Raw genomic sequence first — 25,130 nt, forward strand, 5'->3', positions numbered from 1 at the left:
TTATAATGTACTAATTTAGGGCTAAACAATGCAAGATGAACAAAGTACGATATGAATAGGAGTTATAAATGCATTGCCTCATTTACATGTGATTATAAATACACAGAACACATAACAAACAAACAATTCTAAAATCATCTCTATCATGGGATTAATCTATAACACCTTTAAAAATATGTAATCTATTTACCAGTTCCAAAATATTCATTAAATCCAACTAAAGTAAATCTATATTTAACATCACCTTGATCTAATCTTGTTAAACCTTCATGAACACCTTCTTCACCAATTTTAATTGTTTCAACCCATGGTTTAATATTATGTTTAGCAGCTAATTCAAATAATTCAATAGCTTCAGCTCTTGAACCTAAACAACTTGAACCAATTGTTGAACCATTTTTGAAAAAAGTAAAAGGAGAAATTTCAAATTTTTCATCAACATGAGGTAAACCAACATTAATGAAAGATCTATTAACTTTTAAAGTTTTCAATAATTTATCTAAATCAACTGCACTTGTACCTGATGCACAATTTAAAATTAAATGAAATTGATCCCAATTTTTTGATTCCCAATCTTTATCTTCACCAGTGGCAATAAATTTATCAGTACCCATCTTAAAAGCATCATCTTTTTTAGCATTTGATCTTGAAAATGTGGTAACTTCTGCACCTAATGCTTTGGAAATCATAACAGCCATATGACCAAGACCACCAAGACCAATAATACCAACTTTTGGTTGTTCTTTACCAGCATCCAAAATATCTTGAATACCTCTTTTAATTGGTGAGTAAACAGTTAACCCACCACATTGTAATGGTGCAACCAGGTGAGATTCAATACCATCTGGAATTGGGAAAACTAATTGTTCATGAGCTCTAACATGTGAAGCATAACCACCTTGAGAAACATAACCATCTGGATAACGTGAAGCATATGTACCAACACTTTGTGGACAATATTGTTCATTACCACTATTACATCTTGAACAATCTTCTTTAGCACAACATGAAGCTTGAGCACCTAAACCAACTCTTTGACCTAATTTAACATCAGTTTTACATTCGGAACCAATTTTAACAACTTTACCAACAACTTCATGACCAACAATTTGACATTTTGGTCCATAAGTTGAACTTAAACATGCTAATTCATCATGAGACCATTCATTTTTTAAAGTAAATAATTCACTTGCACAAATACCACAAGCTTCAATTTCAATATCAACATCATTTGGTCCAAAAATTTTTGGTTGAATTGAAGTTAATTTTGGTGATGCCCAATCTTTTGGATCTGTAATGGCAAAACCTTTAAATTCTTCTGGATAATTAACAGAGACAGTCATTATTGTATATATATTAATGAATTGATATTTAATTGAGTATAAAACAATTCAAGAGATGAAATTTTGTGGCAAAATAAGGCTTTATAGAGGATTATAGAATCTCGGAGTTTTTAAGAATCTTTTTTTTTTTCTGATTGGTAGAACTAAGAATCAATTACGTCAAGATGGAAAGCAATTGAATGTCGTTAACTTTGAAGATATTTGTTACTGATAAGAGATTGATTTGAATGGATTGTCAAGTTGGTAGTACACTTGTTGGATTCATTGTTCAACCACGTTTAAATAAATACAATTGTTTGTTCATTTTGAACCAACCGGTTACTTGGTTATCTATGAACAAAGCGCACAGAGTTTCTAATAAGGGAACAAGCGCACAAGCGCCGATACGTTGTTGATTTCATGTTGATTAACTGGGAGTTCACCTTTAAAAGTCCGAGATATTGTATGAGATCAGCTATATAACTATTGAAAAGAAAGGTATGTGTAACAATCAAATCTATACAATCTATAAATCAATCATACATGTAATAATTAATACCCAATACCAAATACTAAGACAAACTAAATTAGATCTTCAAAGTACAAGTTAAATTTTAAATTTTATGAATTAGGGCTTTGACAAGTAAATGTCACATGACTATACAGTATTTCACATGACTTTATTTTAATGATAATTTCGCGATTGGTTTTTTTCATGGTCAACTGAGAATTACTTTGAACAATATCAAAAATACAAGATTATTAGATTTATATATGTACATTCATTCTATTATAATTAAATTCATAAGATCCCAATAAATCATGAGTTTCCCTTATATGCAGAATGATTTGAATCAATCTGCCCAGTTACAAAAATTAAATCAATTACAACAATTATCATTCTCGCCACAGATTAATCAAAGAAATTTAAACCCATTATCAGTTCAACAACAACAACAACAAGCTCAACAACAACAAGCTCAAGTACAAGCCCACTTACAAGCCCAGGCTCAGCAATTACAACAACAACAACAAGTCCAACAATTACAGCAACAACAAGCTCAACAACAACAAGCACAACAAGTTCAACAACAAGCTCAAGTACAACAACATCAACAACTTGGTGGACCAATTGGTTCAATAATTGGAAACAATGCTAATGTTGGTGGTAGTGTTGGTTCAACTATGCCATTTCCTGTAACCACAGTTAAAGAAGTTTGGAAAGAAAATTTCCATCAAGAATTTGCAATTATTCGTCAATTAATTACTCAATATAATTATGTTTCATTTAGTACAGAATTCCCAGGTATATTAGCGAGACCAATTGGTGTTTTCACTTCAACAAATGATTATCATTATCAAACCCTGAGAACAAATACTGATTTATTAAATTTAATTCAATTTGGTATTAGTTTAAGTGATGTTAATGGTAAAAAACCTGATAATATTTATAGTACATGGCAATTTAATTTTAAATTTGATTTAAATAGTGAAATGATTTCAAATGAAGCTTATGAATCATTAATTAAAACTGGAATTGATTTTAATCAACATTTATCAAATGGGATTGATCAATTTGAATTTGCTGAATTATTAACAAGTTCAGGTTTAGTTTTATTGAAAAATGTTCATTGGACAAGTTTCCATTCAGGTTATGATTTTGGATTTTTAATTTCTTTATTAACAAATAATGATATGCCAAATACTGAAGATGAATTTATAAATAAAATTCAAATTTTTTTCCCAAATTTATTTGATTTAAAAATTTTATCAAAAATTATAAATTCAAAAGATTCAAATCCAAAATTAAGTTTAGAAAATTTAGCTGATGAATTAAATATACCAAGATTAAATATATTTGTAAGTACAGGTGGTCAAGCTTTATTAACAAATTTAACATTTATTGAATTGAAAAATAAATTTAATGATTTATCAAAATTTAATGGATTAATTCATGGTTTATCAAATGAAGCACAATTTTTATTAAATAATAATAATAATAATAATAATAATAATTCTACAAATACATCAATAATAACTGGGAATCCAAATCAACAATTACCATCTGGAGCTCAAACACCACAAGGATTAAGTAGAACAATCCATGATTTATGAATATATTATAACTTGTTTATTGGTTAATTTAATCATCATTTAGATTGAAATGGAATGAAATTTGTTTTCATATTGAATTGTAGGTCAGAGTTATCGATATAAATACTACAATGGATATAACCAGCAATTCCAAAAAAGATTATATATTCAAAAGAATCAAAGATGTCATACTAAATATTCTTCAGTAATAAACTAGACTTGATCTTTTAGAATGTTTTGTATATATGAATTAGTATACTTAGTAGAATCATACTGAATAGTTAACTCTTTAAACAAGTATAAAGTTTCGATTCCATGACGAAATCCCACACTTTTTAAAAGATATATGCGATAAATTCAAAGACAATCATAATAAAAATCTTTGCTTCACCAAGTTTAGTTTTGGAGACATATTTAAAATCAGAAACAAAGATAGTGATTATCATGTAAAACACTTAGTTTGAAGTTTGAAAATGATGAAAAGTTGAAAATTTGATCAATTTATATTATTTGGAAATAATTCGCGAATAAGTTTTTCCAAATTTTTTCCAATTGACGATTTAAGAAAAAACATGAGTTGATTTTTGAAATTATAAAAGTAAATTGAAATCCATTTTAATTTTAATAAGGAACGATAAAACAACTCAATCCATTTTCATTGAGAATATTCACAATCTAAGCCAATTAGACTGCATTTTTCACAATCCCAAAGTTTTAGTTCCTTTTCTGGTTTTCTTTGTTACGTTTTGGTTTTAGTTTTAATTTAACCGCTGCATTAATTAAAGAGCATTATATTCAAATTAATCATTTGCCATTCATTTCAATCCCATAATAAAATAACCAATAAAAATAACCAATAATGTCACAATCAAGCACTGAAGCTGTCACTTACTCTTTTGTTCATTTCTATTATCAAAGTTTACATGAAAATCCAACTAAATTATTTCAAATTTATACAGATGATGCTAATTTAACTCATTCCAAGATTCCTTCAAATAATGATGATCATGAAACTATTAATAAATCAATTGAAACTGAACAATTTACAAATAAATTGGAAATTGAAAAATTTTATTCAAATTCAAATATTAAAAATTGTAAAGTTAGAGTTTCAAGTATTGATTCTCAATCAATTAATTTAAATAATTCAATTTTAATTTCAATTATTGGTGAATTAGCTTTAACTGATGAAAGTCCAGTTTATAGATTCACTCAAACTTTTGTTCTTGTACCTGGTAAAGTGGAAAAAACTTATGATATTAGTAATGATATTTTTAGATTAATTCCTGATGATGATTTTGAATTAAATCAAATTAATAATGAAGATGAAATTCAAAATTCAATCCCAACTTTAAATGGATCAATTCAAGCTGAAGAACCATCAACTTCAAATGTTACTGAAGATGCTTCAATTACAATTACTGAAGCTAATGGTCAAATTAAAGAAGAATCAACTAAAGAAGAAAAAATTGTGGAAACTCCAGTTGAAAAACCAACTGAAACTTCAGATGAAACACCAATTGAAACCGAAAAACCAAAAGAACAAGTCAATGGTGATTCAAATGTTAAAACTGATGAAAAAGAAGAAGCTCAAAAAGAAGACAAAGAAGAAGACAAAGAAGAACCTTCTTCAAAAGAAGAATCTTCCAAACCTGAAGAATCCTCAAAACAATCTGAAGAATCAAAACCTGTTAAAGCACCACCAAGAAGCTGGGCAGATGCTGTTATTTCATCACCATCAACAACTTCTCCAACTACAACTACACCTGTTACAAAATCAAAACCAAAATCAAAACCTCAATCAACTTCAACTCAATCACCACCACCATCATCAACACAACAACAACAATCACAATCACAATCTAAAGATAAAAATTCAAATACTAAACAACAACCTTTACAACATGCTACAAATAATCAAAATAGAAATAAAAAAATTGATCATTTATATGCAATTACTGTTAGAGGTATTGATGCATTATCAGCTTCAGATGTTCGTGAAGCTTTAGAAAAATCATTTGGTAAAACTATTAAAGTTGAACCAAGAGGTACTTTTGCATTAGTTTCATTTGAAGAAGAAAAAGCTCAAAAAGAAGCTTTAAGAGTTAATCGTTTAAAAATTAAATCAAGTGTTGTTACAATTGAAGAAAAAGGTAATAATTTAAGTTTTAAAGATAAAAGACAAAATTATAACAATAACAATAACAATAATAATGGTAAAAATAAAGAAAATCAAAAATTCAACAATCAAAATCAACAAAAAAAGAAGACAAATAAAGCTTCAAATTAATATATGATATATGATATATATGATGAATAATGTCTAAAATATTAGCTACAATACCTTTTTCTTAATTTATAATTTGCTAATTTATAAATATGTTTTATAATAATAAAAAAAGTTTAATCATTTAATCATATTTTCTATATAAAACACTTATTTAAGTAATTCTTCAATAACTTTATTTTCAGTTCTTGGTTCACCAGATTCAACTTTTTTCAATCCTAATCTTCTTAAAACTTCAATAATTTTTTCTCTTGGGAATCCCATATTTTCAAAATTATTAACTGTTGTTTGATCAATACCATATAATTCAGCATCATTTGGAGTTTTTGATTCTTTATCATTTGCATAAATTTGTGTCCAATATTTTGCAGTATTTTCAAAACCTGCTTTATCCGATATATAATGTTTAGCAACTTCAGCATCTTGTGGATCATTTGGTTCTGGTGATTGAAATAATGATTGTAATGAAATTAATGATGATTTTAATGTTAAAATTGGAGTCCAAGCATCTTTTAAACTATGAAATGTATTAGTAACAAACACACAACAAAACAACAACTTGTGGTAAAATTCAAAAATTTAAAACTTACATATCTAAACAAATGGCACCTGTAACTGAAGAAATGTTTGGATGATAAACTTTTGTATCAAATTTCATAATTGGTGGTTTAAATGGATCTAATTAATTATTGTTAGCAATCAAAATGATAATATTGGTAATCCTTAATTTTTGAAATAAACTTACATTCATTCTATAGGCAATTGTTAGTAATACATCCTTTTGGCAATCAGTTCAATTATACTCACTGGAATTTTAATATCAACAACAAATCTACCACCTGCATATGGTGTATCTGGAGGACCTTTAAATGAACCTTTTAATTGACTTAAATCATCTTCGGAAACAAGATCCAAAGTAATTGAAGCTTCGGTATCTTTTCTAACATCATCCAATTCTTTCACAATACGTTTAGCTCTAGCCATCTTTGCTTATAGTCTCTTATCTACTTTCAATAAAGATTAAAGATTTATAAATTTAAATAAACGTAAAACTAAACTAATATTTCAACTTTTTTTCAATTCAGGTTGTTTTTTGTGGAATATTATCCCAAAAACAAAAACAACGCACGAGGAAAATTGACAGATTACCCTTTCGGATAATACACTATACACTAAAATAACACAACTTCTTCACAGAATCTCACGAACTGTTCTAGGTTCATCTCTTGAAGGTTGTGGTTCCACATATGAATCAGTTGAGCGAGCATCAGTATTTGAACGGTCTTGGAATGTTAAATATGAATGATCTCCTAATTTTCTTGGTTGAATAATATATTTAACTAAAAATACAATACCAAAGAAAACAGATATAGCTGCAACAACTAAATAAGCAATCCCTAAACTTAAATTTCTACCACCAATAATACTACTTGATGTGATAACCATTGATTTTGTACCTCCAAAAATTGAAACGGGGAAATTTAATCCAATATTCATTATATATTCACCTTTTTCCAATGTTTCTTTATCATTACGACGTGCTAATTTCATAAAACTTGGTAATCCTGCTGTTCTCATCCAAACTTGTAATGATTCCCATTGTGATAAATCTGGTAAATTATCATCTGTATATCCATCTGGATATTTTTTAGCCCAATTTGGTGGTGGTACAATTTCTGATGCTTTATATTTAGTTTTTTGATATCTTGATCTATCTGAACTCCATGATATAGCTTTATCAGTCATATTATAAATTGAAGTTTCATCATCTGATTTATATGGTGAATCAAATGTATCATTAAACATTGAATTTGCAATCAATCCACATGGGTAATATGGTTTACCATCAGAATTTGTCTTTAATGGTCCACAATCACTATCTAAATCATCAGCACTTACTGCTTCACCTTTTAATTGTTGTAAATCATAAGATTCAACATATTCACGATGGTTTTGATAAAATTTGGTTAATTTATAATAAAGATAAACTGGTGCCTTAATTTCATGAGGTATAGAAAATTTAATTTGACATGTTGTAGTATCATCATTCTCAACAAGTCTCCATTGTGGAGTGTTATAATCATCTGAATTATATGATTGGAAATGTTTTGTAACATATTTTGATGATATATCTTGAAAATTTGTTGATGCCAATTCTGAACATTTACTATATTCCACAACAAATTGTTGAACATTATAGGTGGTATATATAAGTGCTATACCCAATGGTGTGAATATAACTGCCACTAAGAACAATAATGGAAGAACTGATCTTGGTGATAAAATGGGTTGCCATGATTTCAATCTTTGTTGTCTGAAGGCAGTGTCTAATTATGAATTAGTACTTGATCTTGTAACTTTTTTATTCCCTTTTACAAATCACAAAACATACTTGGTGGTTTCCTAGACTTTACTCTTGGTTGATCCACTATCCCACTGATATCACTATCAGAAGATTGTCTTCGTCTTCTTAAAAAGGAAAGCATTGCTTATTGTTAATTTGATATTTTGATTTTGATTGTGAACGCATTACGTTGTGATTTAGAGCAGTACTTCAAAGGAAAAACAAATATAAAAATAAAAAAAAAATCAAGAAATCCGCGAATTGGTTGAAATGTATCATAAACTACAAAAGTTCAGAATTCTTTTTAATTAACATAAATTCATTCTATTATATGGTACAGTAAAAACAAATTTCAAATTATAGACACCCAAGAATAAGATTAAAAATAAAAAATTGAAAAAGTTTTTGTGGTCATGAAATGGATAGTACTATAAAAGTACTAAAAAAAGTAACAAAGACAAAATTAAAAAAACTGGAAAACGAAAGATTAAAAAACAATTTAAACTCTAATGCAGGATGTTTCGTAAAAATGAAAGCAGTATGGAATTCATACAGCTTGTGCTTGTGGTAATTGTTGAGATTTGGCTGAAGAACTAGAACTGATGTGACGAAGTAATGAGCCGAAAATAGATTCTAATTCTGGTGAAGCTTTTGTAAAGTCCAAATCAAAGAATGCTAATTCAGTATTCTTCAGTAATTCAGTAAATGTAATCAGTAAACCCCATGGATGTGGTCTGTTGCAAATAATTCTTTCCAACAATACTCTGGTAATGATTTGTTGAACTTGTGATTTTTTACCATTCCATAATGATTGAGCACCAAAGAAATGTAAAATTATATAACTGAACCAATGTGTATGAGAATTTGGATATCTAAGTTGATTTGAGATAGCTTCAATTAAATGGTATTGGAATTCAACAGAGCCTTCTTGCATTAAACCTGAAAGTAAGGCAAAATGTGAAGATTTAGGATTGAATGTTTGACCATTTGGATGACGATCATTAACAGCTTGAATACCAACATATAGAACCAAAGCATTGATTGCTTTAGTATCAAAATTCAACTTGTTGAAACCAATACCAGCCTCATCTGAAGTGGCTTGTTTTAATCCGTTGAGAATAGTCTTCAATAACATATTTGAAGGAATTCTTAAATATCCATCAATTGGTTTTTTCAATGATTTCAAATCATTTGATGGATTATAAGCAACTATTGGTGATTCTGAAATTTCTGGTAATCTATCAACTTTTAAGCCTTGAGTAAATGGATCTGGCATTGAAATGGTCTTTGGGAAAGAGGATAAAACAATATTTCTTAATTGAACAAAAGATGGTGGAATTTCACAACATAATTGGTAATGGTATTGCACAAGAATTTCTGGGTAATCATGTAACAATAACAAGAACAAACGTAATGTACCTTTGTAAATGACAGAAATGACTTCAGGAACATCTTTTTGTTTAATATATCTGGACTCGAAACGTAACAAATCTAACAATAATAAAACAAATTTTCCTTGTGCTTTTGGATGATTCAATTCAATAATATTTGGTAAAAACATTCTATGAGAAATTAAAGTTACCCATGCAAATGCAAAACCCGGGAATGCTAATGGTTGATAAGAATTGAAGAAATCAGCCAAAACCAAATAAAATGTGGTGTTAAATTCACTCAAACCTTCTTTTTCAACATCAACCAATGACCATTCAGACAATAAAGTTGAAAAGATTCTAAAATAAGGTCTTTCGTTGAAACTTTCTTCAGATTTTTCATGGTCATTTGCAAAAACTAATGAAACTATTGAAATGACAAGCTTAAAGTAGTTAATAGTTGACATATCTGTTTCTTGTTGAATAACTAAAGATTTGACAATTAATTTTGATAAAGCATCTGTAGACAGGAAAACATCATTGATTGGATCACTTTCTTTGAAGAATGAAACTGAAATTTCAATAGCATTTCTAAAGAATAAAGTAATACTTTCTGGAGATCTAAAAATACCAGTCTTGACCATTTGATGAATGAAAACAATATGAAGTTTGTCATTCAATGGTTCATGTTGTAATAAGCGAACCCATTCGGTAAAGACATAAGCCATTCTATCAGATTCTGAAAGTGAATCATTTGAATCAAGTAATTGTGTAGATTCTTTGTCCAAATAAGCCAAGAATTCATCAACATTTTCATTATCTTTAATTTCCTTCAAGACAGCAACAGTCAGAGCAAAATCTGATCTGAAAGCAACAGTATTTTCAACAGAAACACTATCTTTGACTAATTTAATGGCAAAATCAATTGATGCAGAATTTTGTGGTGAAATGGATTTTGAAAGAGGTCCATCTAAATCAGAAGCTGTAATTAAACCAGCTTTCAAGAGGGCAAGCATAACCTTGGCATTGAATTTACGTTCATCAGATGCATGAACTAACCACCAACAAACATCTTTTCTAGTTGAAATTGAAATAGTACAAATCTTCTCCAACAAGAAGACAAAAACCTCGACACATAAGTTAGATTCAGATGTAGTGAATAAAGCATTGACAATAAATTGTGCAATTTTCAATAATAATTGTTCTTTACTCAAACTTCTAGCAGCAATTCCAAAAATTTGATTAATCAGTAATTTTATTGGAGTTTCAGGAGCTAAATCACTCAATTTGGATTGTGGCACTTCTGAAATAGATCTCAGTAAATTATCAACCAAAGTTTGAATATATGTAAATGTTTGCTCAATAGTAACTTGTGGAGATTGTTGTGGAACATGAGGTGGTAAACCATTAACACTTGAAGCTGGTGCCATTGCTTGAGCTTGAACTCTTGGTTGAACTTCTTGAGGTGGGACAATACCTGGTGATGAAGTACGATGCTTTCCAAAAGATTCATACACTGATAACTGTTGTGGTGTAACACCAGTTTGCTTCAATGAAAGTGGATCAGGTAAACCAACAGAATGTCTTGAAAGATGTTGTGAATAAAATGGTTGTTGATCTGATGTTCTCATTTCTAAATGGGTACGACGTTCAGAAACAGCAGGTAATAATTGTTCTTCAATCTCTTGAACCGCTTTATCCATAGCTGCTTTTTCAACAAAACTGCATGCCAAATCAATGTTATCATTTATAGCTTGTGGAAGTTCATCTAAAGGTGAATTTTCAACATTCAAAAATTGAGGCAATAATCCATGAACAGTAGTTTGAATATTTTCTTTAAGTGGATCACGACAAGTAGCTAAAGCCAGACCTTCAGCCAGACGACGAACCAGTATATGTGCTGAATTGCGTAATTTAACCTCATCAACTTCTGAAGCAAAATCTTTTAAAATCAATGATTTTGCTGCTGTAACAGAAATACTAACAGCTCTTTCAACTGCAGGTGGTAAAATATCTTTGATTGATTTTGTTAAAGCCAAAACAAACATACGTTTTAAAGTGACATTTGTAACAAAAACAGTTAAACCTTGAAGTTGTTGGAAAATTGCTTCACTGACATGTGCATGTTGTAATTGAGTAAATTGTTGAGGTTGTTGTTGTTGTTGTGGTGGTTGTGGAATATGTTGTGGTGGTAATTGTGGTGGAATTCCTTGATTTGAAACAACTGATTGTTGTTGTTGTTGTTGCTGTTGAGGTAGTAATGGTTGTTGTTGCTGTTGTAATAATGGTGCATTTTCATGAACCAAAGGTACAGGACCTTCACGAGAACCAACAGTAGACTGTGGGAATCCTTGTGGTGTTGAATCCAGTTTCAAATTAGAAACACCTTGAGTAATTGCAGCACTTGAAGATGGAACAACATCTAATTTTCTAATAATAACTGATGGTTCAATATCATTAAATTCGAAACCCAGATTTTTGCACAGAACTTCAACTTCAAATCTTAAATTCAATTTCAAATCGAAATGAAGATACAGTTCTTTCAACACACGAATAATACCCAGAGTCCAAGGATTTGGCAGCTTGAAAATTTCAGATTCATTAGTTTGTTCAATAATCTTACAAACAAATGGAACAACCAGTGGTAATTTTTTAACATCATTAGCTTCAACAAGTAAGTCTTTCAAAGCAAGATATTTATGTTTTAAAGGTTTATTAATTGCCAATGTAATTCTACCTAACCAACTACCAATATTCTTCAAGTGATTACGTTCAGTAATTGAACTATCAGCTTCATTCAATAAATCCGAAACTTCTTCTAAAGCAACACTTGTAACGTATTCTGAAAACAGTTCATCTTCAATAACTTCAACAAGTGAACCATATAAATTGATGTTATTTGCTTCAGTTTTAACTCTTTGACCAACCAAATAAGTAGCAAACCAATGATAATTAGCTGGTTGTAAGATAGTTTTCAATTCTTGTGATTTTGAAGCGAAATTATCAGTAGTAAGATTGTTAACCAAAAATAAAACCCTTTGAGATACTTCAGTTCTTGGTTGTTCTTGTAAAACATTATTGAAAAATGAAACTTGAGTTGAAATTGATTTAAATGATTGTGGTTTTGGTTGTGATTCAAATGGAGCAGCTGTATTTGAGTTTAAAATTTGTTGTTGATTTTGATTCAAAGCAATATCACCACCTGCTACAGTATCTGATTTATTTTTACCAACATTTAAAATGATTTGATAAATTTGTTGTTGAGATTTTAAAGATTCAACTTCAGCTAAAGCAGCACAATAGTTTGGAAATTCTTGTAATCTTTGTCTAAATGCAAATAAAGCTTGAACAGCAAATTTAAACATATTTGAATCTGGTGATTCATTACATGAATCTAGAATATATCTCAAAGCTATTTTCAAGGCAGTTCCTCTAATAAGTTGAAAATAAATCATAGAACCGAACAGAACAGAAGTAATTGCTAGAGCATTTAATGGATATTCAGGGAAAAATCTATATTCATCTAATAATGAGTGAATCATACAAGCGAAAACATCTTGATCTCTTGGATTTTCACTTTCTCTTAATTCTGACAACATTGTAATAACATCTTTGATTTCAATTTCATGATTGTACATTTTTTGATAAAATACCTTCATTTGTTGTTCAACATCAAATGGGAATGAATTCAGATCACCATTTGCTAAAATAGCTTCATCATGACCAAATCCAAAATTAATAAGTCTTGGGAAAGCTTGTAAAGCTTGAGTTTGAACATTTTGAAATTCTTCAAATTGTTCTTTATTCAAATCTTGTTTTGAAAGAGTTTCAATTAACAGATAAATAACTTTTAAACTTGTTGTTTTTTGATTATCTGCTTTAGATTCATCAATTGCAGATTCAATTTTTAAAAATTGTAACAGACCGTTAATAAAAGATTGATCCTTCTTTTGACGAGCCAAATATTGTTGTAAATCATTCCAACCTAATTTAACAGCTGAAGCGGCTAATGTTAATGCTGAAGTAATTGAAACACCATCAATAAATTGATCAACTAATCTATTTGCAATCAAAAATGAAATAACTTGTTCATTTAAATTTGTTCTATTTTCAACTAATTTATTAACAATTTTAAATAATTGACCCTTTTGATGTAAATTTTTCAAAATCAATGGATAATATGTTGAATTACCATCCAGTAAATGTACAACAAGATTTTCTAATAACTCATCAATAGTTGGTGAAGGTGGTGAATATTGTGAACAACCTATAGCAATTAATTCTGGTACAGTTTTCACATCTTTCTCAAAAATAATGTGTAAAAAATTCTTATGTTCAGTACTTTGAATACTTGTTGAATTTGAAATACAATCCAATTCTAATCTTGTAACGTTTGAATAATATAAAACTGAATTTTTCAAATTTGGATAAGATAAATCATTAACAATTGGTTTCAAATAATTAGTTCTTAATAAATCAAATCCACCATTTGCAGGATTTAATTGTCTTAATGCAATATATAATTCAATTTTAAAATCAATTGGCCATTGATATTCCAAAAATAAATCAATAGTTGTATCATCAAGAGCTGATAACAATTGACTTAAAGATTCTTGACTAATTCTTGGATTTGAAATTTTGTTTAAAACATTTTGGAAAACTAAATTCCATATTGGTTGTTGAGGTAATTTTCTAATTATTGAACCAAATTGTGAACCTTTAGCTGTAGCTTCAGGAACATTTTGAGGTGTAAATGCAGTTATACCTGGTGTTTTAGCTAAATTCTGAGAGCCAGGTGATAATATCTCAGCCAATAACAAAGATAAAGCATCATTCAAATCATCTTGTGATTGTATGGATAATAATTCATTAACTAATCTATCAGGAACAATTAATTCTGGTTCTAATGATGATAAAATTTCTTGAAATTTCATTTTGGATAAAGTAACTAAAAATTCTGAAGTTATTAATTCTAAGTTTGATGAATTTTGTTCAATTAGTAAATCTAATAAAAATGTAAATCCTAATAATTTTTCAGATAAAGTGAAAGCTTCTGATTTGAAAAAATATTTAAAAAATAAAGATAATTGATCAATTGAAATTTGAGAATTTGAATAATTTAATTGAATGAAATTAATTAAACTTGTAAATTCTTTTGATAAGATTGAAACTGATTCTTTTGTTAATTCTTTATCAGGAATTTGATCTAAAGTTAATAATAATAAATTTTTCTCAAATTGATTGAAATTGAAATGATTAATGAATTTTGTTAAACCTAAATTTATTAAAATTGATTCACTCTTTAACAAGATTTTAGAGAAATTTTCAATATAAATTGGATTTGAAACAAGATATTTAAATTCTGATTCAATAAGTTTATCAACAATTGGATTAGCAACAATGTTTGTTTCAACTAATGAACTACCAGTTAATAATAATTTGGTAATGTAACGAATATAAACTTCAGCTGGTGATGATTCTGAAATTTGATGAATTTGTTTTAAAGTTTTATCAAATGTCTTTTCTTCAATGCTATTGGCAAGAACTGCTAACTGTGAAGCAGTTATCTTTAAAAGGTCTGATGAAGTAATTGTTTCAATTCTTGATAAACCTGGAAGCTCCAAAATCTAGAGAACCAGGATATTTAGAACAAATAAATGTAAACTTGGGCAAATAAAAGGAAATGAAATGTTAAAATCAAACAATAATATCAAGATATAATGCAGCTATAATGGAGAAAAGAAATGGAATTTTAATCAATCTTTCCTTGTTTTCCTTTGTAGATAACTGATATAGTATGACAATATAGAAAAAAATAATAACTAAAACAACACAAATCAAAATCAAACGTTGTATAAATTAGTTTAATATAATTGCCTTCAAAGATATGTTAGTATTAATTGAATCACAAACGCAATTGCAAGACTAGCGTCTCTAAAATTGGTATACTAACTGGACAGACAAGTAGCAGCAACGGATTCTTCTTTCAATAACTTTTCACGAAGTTAAAAACGATCTTTTCAAAGTTGTTTAATGACTAGTTGTTGTTTTGACTTAGACGCTGATTCCTAATAAAAGTACAAAGTTTTTCCATCGAAGTTCAAAATCAACAATACGCGCGAAAAATGGGAACATTTTGAGCCGGGTAAAATATTGAGATTTGATCACATGATTTATCAACTAAATTTGAATAATTATAAGTGATTGATGAATTATAATATTTATATTATGGATTAGTAAAGTATAGGAATCATTTTGCAGCATTATGTTTAGTTTAGTATAACTTAAAAGTACTAAATTGTGAAATTTAGTTATTGACTTCCCTTTTAGGAAATAAAAATGCATATTTGAGTATATATTATATTTTAAATTTTGGATCGCATTTTAAATACGAGAAAATTATGAATTTGAATAAACAACAAATGTCTTTAGTTCAACATTGGTACATCAACTAGTTATCACTTGAGTAATTAAAGATCCTAGAAACATGCTGCTACCACCTGATAACTTCGGCCTTGTTGAAGAAGGAATTTGTAAGTTACAATTACATTCTGAGCTAGACTTTATATCATGAGTTAACAATTTATATTAGACCGTTGTTCAAAATTAGATGCAATTAATTTTGCATTTTTAGAAACTTTACAATTAAAATCAATTGTTTTATTAGATAATGAATCTCCAGTAATGAAAAATTTCCAAAATTTCATGACTTTAAATAAAATTGAAACTATAAGATTTGAAAATCAATCAATAAATACAGATATTAATGAAAATAATCAAGATTGGATGGTTTTCAATGAAGATGTTATAAGGAAAGTTTTCAAAGTTATTTTAAATAAAAATAATTGTAATTTATTAATTGTGGATAAAACAAATGTTATTGTTGGATTATTAAGAAAAGCTTGTAAATGGATTATTTCAAGTATTGTTTCAGAATATAGATTATATAGTGGGAAAAATTCAAATTATTTTGCTGAAACTTTTTTAGAATTATCAACTCTTAGATTAAAATCAAATATTTCATTTGATTCTCCACCTCCAATGCTTAGATCAAGATCAAGTAGAAATGGTTCATTAGATTATAATATTATTGAGAGAAGATTTTCAGAAGATATTGGTGCAGATTTTGATGAAGATGAAAATGAAGAAAATTTATTATCTGCTTCTCCACAAGTTCCAAAAACTTTATTACGTCAAGCTGAATTAAGAAAACAAAAAATCAAAACAGATTCTAAAAAAGATGCTATAAATGATATTGTATTATATGATGATTTTAATTTTTATTTACCTTTACAAATTTTTAAAAATATAAATCCAATTGAAATTGTTTTACCAAAAGAATATGATTTACCTGATTGGTTTAAACATCAAAGAAATTTATGGGAAGAAGAATTTCAAAATTGAATCATTGTTGCTCTTGTTGCTCTTGTTGTGATTGATCTCTTGATGTATTTGGCTTTTCATTTATAAACATTGATAATATTAAACAAATTATTGCCAATGGAATATAACTCAAGAAAACATTTTTCAATGATGTTGAATAAATAGTTTCAATTACATTTAATTCAGTACCATTATATGCATAATTTAAAGTCATCTTCTTATAAACATTTTTCAATACAAATGTTATATCTGATGGTTTTATTATATCAATTTTATCCAATTCATTTAATAATGTATTGGTATAAATCATTGATGATATTGCTACACCAACACTATGACCTAAAGTTTTAAATACACCTTTTGTTGATAATACAACTGATTTTTCATTTGGATTTACCTGGTTTTGAATTGCCACAGTTGTTGGTGTAAATATAAATCCTGCACCAGTTCCAATAGTTATAAAAATGAATATATTTGCAATATCTGAAGTACTTGTTTCTAAAAGGACTGATAAAAGTACAACACCAATGAATAATAATGTGAACCCACCAATAATAACATACTTTTGTTGATTTAAATATGATGTTAATAATCCAGAACCAAATGAACTTAATGATAAAGGAATTAATAATGCTAAAAAATAATGTGGAACTTCAGAAATGTTTTTCTCTTGGATTGCTGTAAGATAAAATGGAATATAATAAATCATTGAAGAATAAATTATACTTATTAAAAAAGTTTGAATTAAAAAATTTGAAACTTTAAAATTATTGAAAAATTTTGGTGGGATAACTGCAGTTTTAGGGAATGTACATTCAACAATTATAAGTAATACTAAGGCAACAATTGCAAAAGTTGAACATAATATGATTGGTAAACTATCCCAATCCCAAAGAAGACCACCCATATTCAAAGGTATCAATGCTAAAATAACTGTTGCTATACTTAAAAACAAACCTCCATAATCAATTGATAACCATCTGGCTTTTCTTGTGGGGAAACAATCAAGTTTTTGTTGGATTAATTTATTGGGTATACTTAAAATACTTAAGATTAAAATAAATAAAAACATTAATCCCATAAAGCAAAAATATTTTCTCCATCCACTAGTTTTATCATGATTTACAAAACCAGAAGCAATATATGGACCTATACAACTTCCAACACCAATGGAAAACCCTAAAATACCTTGGAAAGTTCCACGTCTTTTTGGATGGACAACATCAGACATTATAACCATTGAAATTGAAATAATTCCACCATTACCTAACCCAGTTAAGGATCTGCAAATATAAAATGTAATTTTATCTTTAACAAAATAACACAGAATTTCAAAAATACAAATTATTGCTAATCCAATCAAAAATAAAATTTTATTACCAAATAAATTAACAGCTCTACCAACAAATATATTTGAAATTGTACTGCAAATTAAAGCACCAGTTCCAGCCCATTGAATTGATTTATTTGAACCAAGATTTTCACCTATGAATGATAAAAGTAATGGAATCCCAGTTTGATCAGACATTGCAAACATAGAAGCTGTACATATTGTAACCACAATCATTGTTAATCTCCACTGTGAAGGATAAACTGTTGGTAATGGTGGTTCTTCTATACCAATTGGTTCAAGTATTTGGATTGATTCTTGGGGTGAATGTGAATGTGATTGTGATGGTGATTCTTCATTTTTCTCGTGCTCTAGTTGTTTTTCTATATCCATATTTATATATAGGTATTTATGGACTGGTGACAAGTTCAATCATGTTCAAGTATATTATTATGCTATACCATTGTCATATTCCCATTGTAATTTAATTTGATTATTATCGATGTACACAAAAGGAGAATTATATAATATTCCGAAAAAGCACTACGCTATATAACCAGACACCCAGAACAAGATTACATTGCACAGTGGAATATAACTACACCATAAACATACACTCTACTGAGATCAGCCTAGCTTCTCCCTATTAAAACCCAAGCTCTAGTTGATTTGTTCCTGAATTCCATCTGTTCCTGAACGTTTCTTGTATTTTGTAGGCCCGATCGGTGAATTTCAGCAGCTGTCTGCGGTGCGAACCAGTGGCTAATTGAAAATGTGTGGAACGCTTTTTTTTTTGCCAGTTATTAATTTCATATCAGAAAAGTAAATATCATTTTGCTAAAAACTTGAATTTGCTCTTTACAATCAAGTTTTTGGAAAATTAAGGGATATTTGGATCCTAGTTTATGGTTAATACTTTTTTGAAATAATCACGTTTTAGTTTACCAGAATCAAGTGTTGATGATTAGCTGAATATTAAGACCCTGAATATTAATATGTCAAGAGTTGCGGAACAACAACAACAACAAATTACACAACAACAACAACAAGGTGAATCAGGTTCGAAAAAAGTTCGTATTAGAAAAGCTTGTGATTCATGTAATGTGAAAAGAACTAAATGTGATGGGAATCATCCATGTGCTCATTGTACTCAAGTTAAAATACCTTGTACATATTTAAGACAAGAAAAGAGAAGAGGTCGTGCAAGTGAAAAATATCCAAAAGATATAAAGAAGAGGAAAGCAAAAAATTCTTCTTCAACAACTACTTCACCAAATAATGATGAAAATTCTTCACCTATAAATGGATTAGGAACTTTTATTATACCAAGTAAAAAACCTGATGCTTCAATTATTACCCATAGAAGTTTATCATCTTCAAGATCTTCATTTATATTATCACAATCTTCAAGAAGTAATTCCACAGCTTCAATTAATGGTGATTTCCAATTAGGTTCAACAAAATATAAGATACTTGAAACAATATCAAATGAATTAATTCAAGTTGGTTTACCATTTGAAGCTGCAGATGAATTATTTGATTTTTATTTTGATGAATTTTATCCACCAGCTTCAAAAGTTTTTTCAATTTTAAGACATCCAACAATGCTGGCAAGTAGAAGACCAACTAAATCAAATTTATTATTAGCTATATTATTATCAAGTGCAGTTCAAGTTGATAATCGATTCTTTACTGGAAGTTCAAGAGCTTCTTTATGTAAAAGAATGTATGAAGTTATTCAAAATCAATTACCTTCTAAATTAGAAGATGTTACATTAGATGATTTCATTGTTACAGTTCATTTAGGATTTTTAATGCCTTGGTTATCTTATCCAATTGATTCTGTTTATTGGTGGGAAGTTGGTTATGAATTTGGTGTTGCATTAAATTTAAGAACAGAAAATCCTAATGATACAGAGGAAATTAAAGAAGAAAAAAGACGTGCATGGTGGGGGCTTTATATATTGGATAGAATGACTGCTTTTTGTTTTAATAGAAATACAATTATTAAAGATGAAGAATGTTCACAATTACATTTACCTGGTGATGAATCTAATTGGGTTCATTTTGATAATATGTTACAACCTGCAGAATTTGATCCTAAAAGAGTTAGATCTATAAGATTTGGTACAGTATCTGATGGGATTTATGGTTGGTCATTACCATTATTACGTCTAACAGGTATATTTGTTGAATATAAAGCTTTATATAATACTCATGCTGATCAACAAAAAAATTCACAATTAAGAGATGAATTAATTAAATTAGCAAATCAAAATTTAGATGCTATAGTTAAAAATGAATTAAATGCTCATACAGCATCATGCCCTGAAAAGGAAAATTCTTATAGTATGGATATGTCATATGCAAGATATATAAATTTAGTTTTAACATTTATATTAGAAGATACTCAAGGTTGGGGTGTATTAGCAGGGTTTTCAAATAGTACAGCAGATGTTCAAATTTCTAGAATTGCACAATGTGTTCAAGTCTTGGAAGATATTATGAAATTAGATGAAGATTTACATAGATATCCATTTATTTTCAGTTTTTATCTCTTTTTATTTGGTATAACTATATTATCAATGTTGAATGATATTAATGGTACAGATAATAATACAATAACTGAAATTAATAGATATAAATATTATGTTAAAGTATTAGTTCGTGGTATGGAAGCAGTTATGACAACATTCCCACTGGATTATTTAAAAATGGTTAGAAATCAATTAATTTCAAGTATAAAAGATTGTGAAAATTTATTATTATTAACAGATTATCTTGATAAATTTAAAGAAAATACAAGGAAAAGAAAAGATGCTCTTAGAGCATATAGTTGGGATGAAGGTGGTCGTGGTATTGCAATATAATCACCTTGAAAGTCATTGTACAAAGAAATATTAACGTAACGTAATGAATGTATTATAAAAATCTATTAAAATGTAGTTTTAGAAATTAATATCAGTTTCATCTAAAACATTAATTGGTTGACCTTTAATTTGTAAAAATTTTTGAGTTGCAAATTTTGTTGAATTATAATCTTTCCAAATTAAATCATCATGACAACAACCAATATAAGTTTGATCAAATTTATTTTTTTCCTCTTCAGGGACATAAGTACATTTTTTAGAATCAACAAATAATCTTAAATGATCTTTATAATGATATTCAATTGGTGGTTCAAGATATTGTTCAGGTATTGTCTTGGGGACATTTGCAATTTTTCCCTCGTAAAGAGTTTTATTTAATGGTAATAATGAAGGTAAATGCCAAAAATTACCTCTACCAGTAACAACATATTCAGAAACTTTTTCACTTTTATGTTGGGCAGCAAAATCTTTTGGGATTCTTGGTGCATTTATAACACCAATTAATTCAATATACACACCTGTATGTGTATCAATAATTCTACCATCTGCTGGGTCTGGTGCAGCACCACCATCATTATATCTTGCTCTTTCCAAGAACCAAGGGGAAATATCAATTAAATAATTTCCAGTACCATTTTTTGGATCAGAAATTATTAATGAATAATTAAATGAGTTGGCAATTCTTGATACATCAGATGCAGGTAATTCAAATCTAATAGTATCTTCCCATGGACCAATTAAACCATTATAATTCCATGAAGTTAAAGATTCTTCAGATAACCAAGTTGTTATACCTAAATTTGTACAAAATTGTAAATAATTTTCCACAATACTATGTAAAGATTTTTTCTTGTTTAAATTATTTAATTTTTTATTGAAAAATCTCCAATCATATTGTTCTTCAGATTCCCATTGACCATCTTTTGATTTTATCAAGACATTTCTAAAATGACGATCATCATTATGTCTTGCAGCATTTGCTAACATGGATTTTTCTTTATTTTCTTTGGTTGTTGGTAATGAGAATGAATTGTCATCAACATTAACATGAAGGGATTTCTCAACATTAAAATTTATTAAATCACGTTTTAAAGCTTGAGAGATACCATCAATTTCATCACTTGGATTTATTGGAGTTCTTATAATTTTCTCTTGAGTGGACCCAGGATTTTCTTTTAATTTTCTTTGTAAATATTCATCAATCATTGTACCTTCATCTAAACTTGCTCTTTTGTTAACTCTTGTAACAAAAGCTAATTCACCAGCAAGGAAAATTAATTTATTTGGTAATGGAGCTGCAGTATAAAGATAAGATTTTCCTCTAATTGATAATCTAAATTCACTTTCAGGATATAATGAAGGATTTATGAAAACAAAACCTAAATTTCTTGGTTCATCAAGACAATTTTCCCATGGAATTCTTGAAGTTGCACCCAAAGCACCAATACGGAAACAATTTGGTTTTTCTTGTAATAAAGGTTTTAAAATATTTAAATCAACAAAATCTTTCCAATTAAAACTAAATGTAGGAGGAGGTTGAGAATTTGAACCAGAAGTTGATTTAGCAACATAATTTTTAATAACTTCTAAATAAAAAGTCATTGTTGATCTAAAATCTAATTTATCTTGTAAATGTTCATATGGAGCAATTGGTAACATTGTTAAATCTTTTGATTCATAAGGGAATTCTTCAAAAATTGTTGGTTTTTTCAAGTTGGTTAAAGCTTGTTGATCTAAATCTAATTGATCATTATTTGATTGATAAGTATCATCAAATTGGAAGTTATCTATAGAAAGATCATTTGAATGTATTCCATTTGTTTTTTTGGAGATGTAGACAAACCCACCAAATAATAAACATGATAAATATAATATTGGTAAAAATTTATGATATAAGTTCCAAGTTTTTTTGAACCGTAGTTTCCAAGATAAGTTTCTTGGAATGAATTTTGTTTCCTCTTTGGAGGAAGGAAGGTATGTGGACATGAATATTGATGAAGATGGGTTGAGCTTTATGGGTATTATTTTGGTGTCATGTCAAAACTTTTTTTACATGAAAAGAGATCTACTTTTTCTTTTTCCCAACGTTGAGCGATTCGAGGAATTATGAACTTTTGTACTGAAAATTATGAACTTTTGTACTGAACAATCACAGATTTTCCATAAATCGTGTGGTAAACTAGTAATTTATGGTATAAGAAGTATCAATAATGATATTCTATGTTATCAGTTGACCATATATTGCATTTTACTATAATATTCTACGATTAAATTTGAAATCAAATCATTATCTATTAAATCAATTGTATGTACGAGTTCTTCAAAAAGTTTAGTAGCTAAGTGATAATGAACAATCAAGTCATTGGGCCAACCATACATTCTGCAAGAACACGGATTCCTTCTGTGGGGTTCGTTTACTTTCATCGTCTAGTTGATGGCACGACCAAAGAGATAAAATTCCCAGTTAATTCATTAAAGAAAGGAAGAAAGAAGTGGTAATATAAAAGTGAGTAAAAAAGGTTGAAAGAAAAATTTTTATACTGAGAATTTTGGCGGGTGGTTAGGAAGCGATGGGGTGAACACAGTGTTAATGGGAATTGATTAGGGGTTGACAGAGGGTAGAGGTGGTCAGAGGGTAGAGACTATTAGGCAGAGAGTATTGATAATATTGTGAGTATATACAGAAACAATCCATAGAGTATACACATTACAATTGATAGTAATAGTAATAGTTGATAGTGGATTGTTATAATGGTTATGGTTAGCGATAACGGATTGACTGGTGCGCTTACCGGCTGTCTGTGGTGACTCTTAAAGGTCGACGAATATTTGATAATTCCATCTTCCTTAATTCAATTATACTCACTCAATTAATACTCAATTCATATTCAATTGATACTAATCATCTCAAAATGGTCAAGTAAGTACTCAACATATCGTTCAATTGACCTTTAAACTAACAATTATACCACAGAAAAGTCTTATTATTAGGTTCTGGTTTCGTTGCTAAACCAACTGTTGATATCTTAGCTAAAACTGAAGGTGTTCAAGTTACTGTTGCTTGTAGAACTTTAGAAAAAGCTAAAGCCTTAGCTGGTGAAGATTCAACTGCTATCTCTCTTGATGTTTCCAAAGAAGCTGATTTAGATGCTGCTGTTTCTGATCATGATTTAATCATTTCTTTAATTCCATACATTTATCATGCTACTGTTGTTAAATCTGCAATTAAAAACAAGAAAAACGTCTTGACAACTTCTTATATCTCACCAGCTTTAAGAGAATTAGAAGATCAAATTAATGAAGCTGGTATCATTGTTTTCAATGAAATTGGTGTTGATCCAGGTTTAGATCATTTATATGCTGTTAAAGCCATTGATCAAATCCATAAAGAAGGTGGTAAAGTTAAATCTTTCATTTCTTATTGTGGTGGGTTACCAGCTCCTCAAGATGCAACTAATCCTTTAGGTTATAAATTCAGTTGGAGTGCAAGAGGTGTTTTATTAGCTTTAAGAAATTCTGCAACTTTTTTCAAAGATGGTGAAAAAGTTGAAGTTGATGGTCCTGAATTAATGGGTTACACTGGTCCTTACAAAATTAATGAATTTACTGAAAGAGGTCTTGTTGCTTATCCAAATAGAGATTCAACACCTTTCAAAGAATTTTATAAAATCCCAGAAGCTGAAACTGTTATTCGTGGTACTTTACGTTTTGAAGGTTTCCCTGAATTTATTAAAGTTTTAGTTGATTTAGGTTTATTAAAAGATGATGAAAATGATATTTTCACCAAGAAACAATCATGGGCTGAAGCTTTAAAATCTTATTTAAATGCTGATTCTACTAAAGAAGAAGATTTAGTTAAAGCTATTGAAGGTAAAACTAAATTTGCCTCTGATGAACAAAAAAAAACCATTATTGATGGATTCAATTGGTTTGGTTTATTAGGTGAAACTGAAATTGATCCAAAGGGTAATCCTTTAGATACTTTATGTTCAAGATTTGAAGAATTATTACAATATGCTGAAGGTGAAAGAGATTTATTAGTTTTACAACATAAATTTGGTGTTATCAATAAAGATGGTTCTGAAGAAACTCGTACTTCAACTTTAGTTGATTATGGTGCTCCAACTGGT

At 28.6% G+C, this 25,130-nt stretch overlaps 10 protein-coding genes across 10 annotated transcripts; 4 read left to right on the plus strand and 6 right to left on the minus strand.

Annotated features, from left to right (window-relative positions):
* Positions 1 to 182: 182 nt before the first annotated feature.
* Positions 183 to 1,343, minus strand: ADH7 (NADP-dependent alcohol dehydrogenase; the record flags this gene model as incomplete). Its single annotated transcript, XM_011275544.1, has 1 exon — positions 183 to 1,343. One exon carries the CDS (start codon positions 1,341 to 1,343, stop codon positions 183 to 185), a length of 1,161 nt encoding a protein of 386 aa, XP_011273846.1.
* Positions 1,344 to 2,144: 801 nt separating this feature from the next.
* On the plus strand, positions 2,145 to 3,437 carry POP2 (CCR4-NOT core DEDD family RNase subunit POP2; the record flags this gene model as incomplete). The annotated part of the gene is made up of 1 exon (XM_011275545.1): positions 2,145 to 3,437. One exon carries the CDS (start codon positions 2,145 to 2,147, stop codon positions 3,435 to 3,437), a length of 1,293 nt encoding a protein of 430 aa, XP_011273847.1.
* An 838-nt stretch (positions 3,438 to 4,275) lies between these two features.
* On the plus strand, positions 4,276 to 5,706 carry BRE5 (Bre5p; the record flags this gene model as incomplete). The annotated part of the gene is made up of 1 exon (XM_011275546.1): positions 4,276 to 5,706. The coding sequence occupies one exon, from the start codon at positions 4,276 to 4,278 to the stop codon at positions 5,704 to 5,706; it is 1,431 nt and encodes a 476-aa protein (XP_011273848.1).
* Positions 5,707 to 5,853: 147 nt separating this feature from the next.
* Positions 5,854 to 6,687, minus strand: UBC1 (E2 ubiquitin-conjugating protein UBC1; the record flags this gene model as incomplete). The annotated part of the gene is made up of 2 exons (XM_011275547.1): positions 5,854 to 6,220; positions 6,479 to 6,687. The coding sequence occupies 2 exons, from the start codon at positions 6,685 to 6,687 to the stop codon at positions 5,854 to 5,856; spliced, it is 576 nt and encodes a 191-aa protein (XP_011273849.1).
* Positions 6,688 to 6,894: 207 nt separating this feature from the next.
* On the minus strand, positions 6,895 to 8,189 carry BN7_3886 (CDC50/LEM3 family protein; the record flags this gene model as incomplete). Its single annotated transcript, XM_011275548.1, has 2 exons — positions 6,895 to 7,787; positions 8,096 to 8,189. 2 exons carry the CDS (start codon positions 8,187 to 8,189, stop codon positions 6,895 to 6,897), a joined length of 987 nt encoding a protein of 328 aa, XP_011273850.1.
* Positions 8,190 to 8,594: 405 nt separating this feature from the next.
* On the minus strand, positions 8,595 to 15,511 carry CDC39 (CCR4-NOT core subunit CDC39; the record flags this gene model as incomplete). Its single annotated transcript, XM_011275549.1, has 2 exons — positions 8,595 to 15,028; positions 15,499 to 15,511. 2 exons carry the CDS (start codon positions 15,509 to 15,511, stop codon positions 8,595 to 8,597), a joined length of 6,447 nt encoding a protein of 2,148 aa, XP_011273851.1.
* Positions 15,512 to 15,904: 393 nt separating this feature from the next.
* OCA4 (Oca4p) lies at positions 15,905 to 16,821 on the plus strand (the record flags this gene model as incomplete). Its single annotated transcript, XM_011275550.1, has 2 exons — positions 15,905 to 15,950; positions 16,010 to 16,821. 2 exons carry the CDS (start codon positions 15,905 to 15,907, stop codon positions 16,819 to 16,821), a joined length of 858 nt encoding a protein of 285 aa, XP_011273852.1.
* A 1-nt stretch (position 16,822) lies between these two features.
* On the minus strand, positions 16,823 to 18,523 carry BN7_3889 (putative MFS-type transporter; the record flags this gene model as incomplete). The annotated part of the gene is made up of 1 exon (XM_011275551.1): positions 16,823 to 18,523. One exon carries the CDS (start codon positions 18,521 to 18,523, stop codon positions 16,823 to 16,825), a length of 1,701 nt encoding a protein of 566 aa, XP_011273853.1.
* A 602-nt stretch (positions 18,524 to 19,125) lies between these two features.
* Positions 19,126 to 21,000, plus strand: BN7_3890 (Zn(II)2Cys6 transcription factor; the record flags this gene model as incomplete). Its single annotated transcript, XM_011275552.1, has 1 exon — positions 19,126 to 21,000. The coding sequence occupies one exon, from the start codon at positions 19,126 to 19,128 to the stop codon at positions 20,998 to 21,000; it is 1,875 nt and encodes a 624-aa protein (XP_011273854.1).
* Positions 21,001 to 21,078: 78 nt separating this feature from the next.
* Positions 21,079 to 22,986, minus strand: BN7_3891 (uncharacterized protein; the record flags this gene model as incomplete). The annotated part of the gene is made up of 1 exon (XM_011275553.1): positions 21,079 to 22,986. The coding sequence occupies one exon, from the start codon at positions 22,984 to 22,986 to the stop codon at positions 21,079 to 21,081; it is 1,908 nt and encodes a 635-aa protein (XP_011273855.1).
* Positions 22,987 to 25,130: the final 2,144 nt, after the last annotated feature.

This window comes from Wickerhamomyces ciferrii, contig 00120 (genome assembly GCF_000313485.1).
Source record: "Wickerhamomyces ciferrii WGS project CAIF00000000 data, strain NRRL Y-1031 F-60-10, contig 00120, whole genome shotgun sequence".
Lineage (NCBI taxonomy): Eukaryota > Fungi > Ascomycota > Saccharomycetes > Phaffomycetales > Wickerhamomycetaceae > Hansenula > Hansenula ciferrii.